Source organism: Acanthisitta chloris, unplaced genomic scaffold (genome assembly GCF_000695815.1).
Source record: "Acanthisitta chloris isolate BGI_N310 unplaced genomic scaffold, ASM69581v1 scaffold18822, whole genome shotgun sequence".
Lineage (NCBI taxonomy): Eukaryota > Metazoa > Chordata > Aves > Passeriformes > Acanthisittidae > Acanthisitta > Acanthisitta chloris.
In genome coordinates this window covers 8,031-15,928 of record NW_008662383.1, presented here as the reverse complement: position 1 = coordinate 15,928, position 7,898 = coordinate 8,031, and the positions used below count along the sequence as shown (strand labels likewise).

The 7,898-nt window shown below is 49.3% G+C and overlaps 1 protein-coding gene across 1 annotated transcript in view; it reads right to left on the bottom strand.

Moving 5' to 3' along the window:
- Nucleotides 1-736: 736 nt before the first annotated feature.
- HEATR6 (HEAT repeat containing 6) overlaps nt 737-7,898 on the bottom strand; it is a gene marked incomplete at its 5' end in the record, with an annotated part of 14,325 nt that continues 7,163 nt past the window's right edge. Inside the window, 8 exons of the mRNA XM_009070583.1 lie at nt 737-1,281; nt 1,712-1,916; nt 2,262-2,358; nt 3,203-3,327; nt 4,323-4,445; nt 5,541-5,675; nt 6,592-6,678; nt 7,202-7,324. Of these exons, the coding sequence (XP_009068831.1) occupies nt 737-1,281; nt 1,712-1,916; nt 2,262-2,358; nt 3,203-3,327; nt 4,323-4,445; nt 5,541-5,675; nt 6,592-6,678; nt 7,202-7,324 (1,440 nt within the window). The remainder of the gene's footprint in view (nt 1,282-1,711; nt 1,917-2,261; nt 2,359-3,202; nt 3,328-4,322; nt 4,446-5,540; nt 5,676-6,591; nt 6,679-7,201; nt 7,325-7,898) is intronic.

Here is a 7,898-nt window from a genome sequence, read left to right as displayed (position 1 = left end):
GAAGGAATGGGGAGACAGAACTCCAGCATGAGAAATGAACCCACGTGGTGTTTAGAACATCACTGCACCTCCCACAGAGGTAGCACTCCTTGATGAGCCAAAATTCCAGCCTTGGAGAGCCTACTTTGCATTTTGTGGCTCACACAGCACAGCACCATCCACGTGGAAAGCAGGAATTTGGAGCTTTTGGAAGGCAGCAGGGAGGCACAGCCCAGGTGTATGGCACCAGGAACACAGACAGGTAAAGGCAAAGGGTGTTTGCTCTAAGCTATTCCTCAAATATTGGCATATTTGGGTTTATTGCAGGAACACAAGAGTGACAACATTTGCAGTGCTCTGAAAAACAAAATTCTTCCAGCCCCCTCCTTCACAAACACGATTTGGGAGCCTGCAGCAACAGGAACAAGGAGATAAGCTGAGGGAACTGAGGCTGCTGCATAAAACACACAAAGGAGGAAAAGGCATTTGTTTTCTAAGTGGTGACACTGTACCAGTGAAGTGCAGGAACCAACCCCAGGGAGAGCAACTTCAGAGTTCACCAAGCACAACCGTAAAAAATAATAAGATACAAAGATCTTTTCATCAGGCATCACAAAGGAGTTTGAAATACAAAGTGTAACAGCAGCAGCAGGAAACTCTTCCTCCTGATGTCCTGTGCCAGGGAGTGTAGTTCAGGGTTCCTTCTCCACGCCCAGCCAGAGGTGGAAGGTTTGGTCACTGAACTGGGTGTTTCCTCCTAAGCCTCTGCTAGCTCTCTGGCACTGGTGTGGTTAGTCAGGACATCCTCCAGGTACACAGACACTCTCACCCTCACCTTGCCCTCCAGCTGTTTCTCCAGCCCACTCAGATGGTCGATGGCTCCTTGCAATCCTCTCTCCCTCTCTGCCAGGTCCATCCCTGCCTCGTTTTCCTCCCCTGCAGACCTCAGGTACTGCAGCACGTAGGGTCTGATGGCCTCGCCGTGGTCCCGGATGGTTGCCCAGACCACGGGCAGGTCCGTGCTCTTTGCCAGCCGCAGCAGGTGCAGCAGAGCTTGGCAGATCTGGGTCCTCAGGCTGGAGCAGTACTTGAACTCCAGGAAGTCCTCTGTGTCCTCACTCCTCTGCAAGGCCACCACCAAGGCACTCCAGATCTGGCAGAACTGCTCCGTGGAGCCGTAGCACTCCCTCCGGCTCGGGATGGACAGGGCCATGGCCGACTTGATTCGCACTTTGAAGTTCTTGCAGGATTTGACCACTGAGGAAAGGGCACTGTATGCCTGTGTGGTCCAAGGAGCCTCTCCTAAAAAAACATATATGCAAAACTGTAAATGAATCTCCTAAATATTTCATGGGCTTATAAATATTGTGGTTTCGATGAGAGAATCAGGTGTAATGAAGTATTAGTTAAAACAGTTAATCCCCTGAAGTTTTCCAAGAGGAAAAGTGACAGTTAATCCCCTGAAGTTTTCCAAGAGGAAAAGTGAAATTTGGCACCTATTCACAGCTATCATCATGCTCTTTTCTAGCATAACAGATCCAACCAAACACAGGAGTTGCACCTGCACTGGCAGGAGCTGAGCCTGTCTCAGTGGGAAGAGATCTGGGAAAGCTCTGACAACAACACTCAGCTCCACTGGTTTCCTCCCCTCTTCTCCAACACGTGGCCACCAGAAACCTTCTCCTCCAAGCTGGAGCTGCTGTGCAGCTGCACTGGAGGGAGCAGCACTCACCCAGGGGCAGGGCAGGGTTCCTGAAGACGTTGCCCAGCGCGTAACACGCGTTCCAGCGCACCTTCATGGTGGCCTCGCTCTGCACGGTGCCGATGAGGGCCTGGAGGGACTCCTCGATGGCCTCCCTGAACCTGGGGTTGGCTATGTGCTGGGGCTGCAGGAAATGCAGCACGTTCCCAAGGGCACGGACAGCATTGCTCTTTACCTGGAACACACACACACACGCTCTGGTTTTCAGGTTACAGGCAAAGCTTTGGTCAAGCCACTATGAGGCTGTGCTCAGAGCCCACCAGGAGCACACCTGGAATGGAACTGGTGGCTTACAGCATAGCAACTTCCAAGCAAATAGCCACAAACCAACCCCAAAACTCCCTGCACTGCAGAAAAGCCCAAACTCCCTGCAGGTCAAACCCAGGAAACCTCCCAGGGAGGATGCAGAGCTGCAGCTCTCCCCAGCTCTTGGGGCAAAGTGCCCCAGAGCAACTGGTGCCTTTTTCCTTTTTAAATCCAAATGCAAGAGTTGCCTACACCAGCTCCACCCTCCTTCTACCTTGTCTCTGTCCTTGGATGCCTCTGTGGCAGAACGTAACATTTTCAGCAGCAGGACATCAGAAAGCTCCTCCTGAAAGCTTTGTCCCATGGTTTCCCTGGCAGGAGAATCACCCTGTGAACACCCAGCTCGGCTGATCCATCCCCAAAGATGTGATACAACCCTTTACAACAGCCCATGAGCAAACAACCTTCACTCTGTCAGAGGCTAATATGTAAGACAGACCTTTCTGCATGTGACCACCATGGTTATTAATCTAAAACCAAACTATCAATGCAAGAAAGCTGGTTAGCAATGGTTGGGTCTGTAATCAAAAACAGAGGGCAAGGAATTGCTCAGGGGCAATTCTGCAGCAGCAATATATGATAACTGTTTCTCCTGTTAAAAATGTAACAGTAGGTTAAGGCTTCCCTCAGCCTTTGGCTGGAGGAAGGGTTAAATATTTATTGATTTTACTTCTGTGTTATGTAGGAAGTAAAGGAACCATGAGATTACAGCAAGCAACACACGGAAAACAGAAAACAAAAGTAAACTTGAAACACAGTCTCTCTACAGAGAGACTATGTACAGAGCATGGAGAGCCAGGACAAGGGGAAAAGGCTTCAACGCTGACACAGAGGAGGTTTAGATTAGGTATTTGGAAGGAATTCCTCCCTGTGAGGTGATGAGGCACTGACACAGGTTGCCCAGAGAAGCTGTGGCTGCTCCATCCCTGGGAGTGTTCCAGGCCAGGTTGGATGGGGCTTGGAGCAGGGAGTGGAATGGGATGATCTTTAAGGTACTTTCCAGCCCAAACCATTCCATGATAGTGACTGCAGCACTTCCCTGGGCAGCACATTCCAATGCCTGACAGCCCTTTCCATGGAGAAATTCCTCCTGATGCCCAACCTGAGCCTCCCCTGGGGCAGTGCCCTGTGTGACAGCGCAGGGTGCTCACGTACAGGTTGATGATCAGGGTGTCTGTGAGGTTGCCCAGGGACCAGGCTGCCTTGGCTCGCACGTTGGGAGACTTGTCGTGGAGGGAATTCAGAATGGCATTTGCTGTGTCTGCCACGAACATCACATCCTGTCGGAGCAAAAACTGCTGCAGTTACAAAGTCTTCAACACTCAGGGGATTTCCTTAGGGACAAACATCCTGGGGAAAGTGATACCTGCAGAGAGACCAACTCTATTCCTTTACTCTCCTTTCTTAGGTGACACCTTCTAACCTGCTCATGGTGCTCCCTGCACAGCTCTGACCTTTAATTAGCAGCCCAAATCCACCACTCTCCTGGGCTGCTGTTGCTGAAAGGCTTCAGTGCATAATTTCATTTCCTTCCTGCTTTAGTTCTTTTGGATTCTAACATCATTACCTGCACTGACAACCTTAAACTCATCAAATCCCTCTCTTAGTGTAATTGCTTCTCCAAACTCCCTGTTTTGCTGCTTGTCTAATCTTCTCTTCTATGGCACATTACATGAGCCTATGGCAAAGGATTTTAGTTCAGAAGATTTTGGAATCAAACCCCAACATCATAATGTTTTTCACTACAATCATCCATTTAGGGCCACATTGCAAAAACTAATCTTCCAGCTAAGATCATTTTTTTGTGGAAGCAAACCAGCACATAAGTTTTATTTCTTAGTTTTAAGCAAAACTGAAGCCTTCACATAAAAACCTGTTAAAATCACAGAATCATGAAGGTTGGGAAAGATCTCTAGAGTCAAATCCAACCATTAAGCTCCCCCAAGCACTGTGCAGCTGTTCCCTTCATCCCAGCTCTACCCCACCTGCAGCTCCTTTGTGCCAACCAACCACTCCAACTTCCACCTCTGAGAGCTCAGGGAAGATCCTAACCACCCTTTTCCTCTCCCCTATGAGGCACTCTGGATTCTGCTCCATCTCACTTAAAGCTGCACTGGTTCTGCCCTCACAGAAAAGGCAAAAAGCAGCTCTGGAGCCGTAAGGAAAAGCTTAGACACACTACAGACCAAAAGTCCAACCCACTGATGCCAAAAGAATCCACGTCTGATGGTTCATCAGACCCATGCAGTGCTCAGGAGGCCCAGCCCAGCCTGACCTGCCGAAGACACGGGAAGAGGACGTAGACACCCAGGGCACGTGCAGCAGCTGCTTTCACCAGGGGGTTCTCACTGTGGTTCAGGCCAAGCAGCAGTGTCACACACAGGATCTGCTGCTCATCCTGCAATGAGAGACGGGCATGGAGGTGGAGAGGGACTGAGGAGAACTCTGTCCCACCAACACACTCTGAAAGACACCACAGAACCTACAGAAGCTGCCACTAAGAGAGGGTTTAGAAGCAAACTCAAGGAATGTTTCCGGCAAACATGATCTGGGTGCTGTTAGGTAAGACCACAGAGGAAACCAAAACACTAACCATCAGACAAAGGCAGAAGGAATAGCCCAACAGAGGTAAAACAGAGTGGGTGAGTTGCTTTTGCCTTACTTCCCTCTTTCCCCTTCATTACCCAGGACACACAGGCAGAGAAGTTCATCCTGGACAGGTTGTCAGTTCACCAGCCCATGACAAGGGGTCAGAGTGGGCACTGACTTGACCCCCATGGCCACAGGGCCAGGAGTGTGTATGAGATCAAAGTCCAGGGGGATGAAGCACATGCTGTACTCAGAGGGACCAGCTGGAGAATTCCACAGATACTGCTGGATTAGCAATTCCTGGGCAAACGAGACCTGGCACAGCACTCCCCAGCAAGGGCACAGTGACACGGGAGGAGCTGCACAATGCCCTGGGGACCCACTGCCAAGGCTTTCATGTTTAAAAGCATATTTCATGTGGCAAAGGGAGAGGGAGGCCACCGCGTTTGTTTGCTCCTGCCAGGGCAATCACCACAGCCTGGTGTTTCAGAGCCAGCCAAAAGGACAAGCAGCATGGAAAGGACTGCACAACGTCAGGCTGTGGCTGTTGGCTCAGCTGCTCTTCAAAGGAGTAACAATCCCTCACCCCTCCCTTGTGCCTTGAAACTCTTGTCCTCCATCTCCTGTGCATCATGGCCAAGGCTGAGCACTCCTGGCAGGGCCAAACAGCTGCAGTGACCCAGTCTGATTGTTTTCTCAGACCAATGACTCCCAACATTGCCTTTTCCATTGCCTTTTTCAGCCTTCAGGAGTCACAATGTTCAGAATGCAAGAAGAAATCATTCTGGAAGGTTCCTCTACCTTCTCCTTGTAAGTTTTAGAAGGCTTTGCACTATTGTAATCTGGTGGAGAAGAACAAAGCCTCAAAGGTACCAACAGCATGATTAAAGGTGTGTTCTCTTACCTGCAGAAGGCTGAAAGCTTCTGGCAGGATAGAGGACAGAGCATCACAGGCACTTGTCTGGAGCGTGGCGTGAGGAGAGCTCTGCAGAGTGCCAGGTAAAGGGCCATTCAGCATCATAGTCCAGAAAGTCACAACCTGCAGGAGAAACACACAGGTTCACCTGCTTAACCTCAGCAACTGTGTCCAAGTCCTGTAACAGGCTGTCTCAAAGATGATCATCTTTAAGGCACACTTAGAGCAAGGAGCATAGCACACGTGGAAGGGATTACAGCTTTTGGAGCCTGAAATACTTGGCATTCAAAAACATTTTCAAAACATTTTAGTACTGTTATCAAGTAGTTGTTCACTGAGTTCTGTTTGTTTCCTTCTCAAGGCCCATACCCCCAGATTAGATGGCACTGGGCAGAACTCAGATTCCATTCCTGAATCCACACAGATAGGTATTTTCATTGCCTGACAATTTACATTCAGATCAAGTAACAGAAACCTGGTGCTCACTGAACTTTCCTGCCTTGCAGGGTCATTGGTGACTGGCTCAAAACTCAGCATGAGCCAAAGCAATTGTTAAACTTGTTCACAGAAACAAGACTTAAACAGGTCTAGGTTAGTGCCAGGATGACACTTCCTCAGCTCCTGCAAACTTAGCCAACAAACAGCCAATGGATTTTCCTGAGTTCACATATATTGTGGTTCTGGGTGCTCTCTGCACCTGTGAGCAGCCAGAGCTGTAGGTTGGCTCTGTAATAATGCAAGTTCACTACAACTCAACAAGATTTCTGTAGCAGTAATGATCCATGTAAAAGCAGAGCTGTCCTTCCAGCTCTGACCTGCAGCAGGCAGGAAGGGGTAGGAAGAATGCAAAAGGACTAAAACCCAACAGAGCTGCCTACAGACAAACCCAGCTGCCAAAATAATGCAGCAAGTCTACCAAAACTGTCCTCATTGGCAGGGTGCTCAGGCCCTCCCTGCTCTCCTGCAGCTGATCGCTCTGCCCCTGTGCCAGGGACTCTGCAGAGCCCAAGGAAGGAGCTCAGTGGAGTCTCACACTTACCACACTGACTGGCACTCTCTGCTCAGGGGCAATAGCTGAGTCAGGTCTGTACTGCTGCAGGACACCAGTGCCCAGCTCCTCCAGCAGCTGCAAGGGACAACAAGCAGAGAGGGATTCATCAGGGAGGACTCCAAGACCACAGAGCTACAGCAGCCTTCACCTAGGACTGTCCTTCCTCACCCAGGGAACAAAACCAAAAGATTCAGTGTTGCTTTGGCCTCTCCTCTGCCCCTGCTACAGGAGAAATGAGAGGAAAAGCTTTTCTTAAATAGTCTCCTTCCAGAGCAGCAAAACAAATTGCTGCACAGAGAGGAAATCTGTAAGCTGTTCTTTGGGTGACAGACAACAGCCCCTGCACCAGCTGATGCTAAATCAGAGAAGGGCCAGTGTTGTAGTCCTTGCACTTCCCAAGCTTCCTGGTGACTCAGCAGAGCAACAAAATTGTGCTGAGATTTCAAGGCTGGCAGCTGAGGGTGCATTTCTCCAAGTGCTGCACTTGTACATCACACGCACAGATGCTCTGAATATTCATCACTGCTCATCTGCATTTGCAAAGCAACACTAATAGATAAACCTGGCAAAACAACGTTAGTGTGTCATGTGCTCCTACTTTGGCTCCATGAAGCTGAATGGATGGATCCATTTCTTCCATGCATCTGCAAGCCACTTCTCCAAGCTCTAGGAAATAGCTCTGAGCCATAGGGAAATAACCTTTCACAAGAAGAGCCAACACCTAAACACAGGGAAAAAAACACATTCAGTTTTTGCCTTCTGTTAACCCAAAACACCCCAGAGAGGATGTTAATGGGTTAATCAGCCCTGGGGCCACATCCTGAGCTCTGATGTAACAGATACACCTTGAAGCACAACCTCTAGAATAGTAGAGCTAATTAAAAACCTCCCTGTTCCATTATCCTGCTCAAAAAGGAACCACGGAAGCACTATCAGGTAGCAGCACCATGAATTATTTACTCTAAGTGAGGCCTCCTGTAGCTAAAAAAGCTAAGTAAGAGTGTAAGAGCAGGACATCCTGTACCTCCTGTGACATTGCTGCTGCCTTCTGAGCCTGGATTTCATACACATTCATTGCTCCAGAAAAAGAGTGAGATTTCTTGGGATGTGTGCTACAAAATCTCACTGTTCCCTGGGGTTACACGAGGAAAAACAAAGCCAAGCCCCAACACTCCCAGGTACTCCTGGAGTCACACCAGCTCACTGCACTGTCCTCTGACTGCAGGGCTGTTCTCCAGCTTGACTTTAATTTAGATTCTGGGTGGAGGTTTGGCTGACAGGAGGCAGTTTGGTGT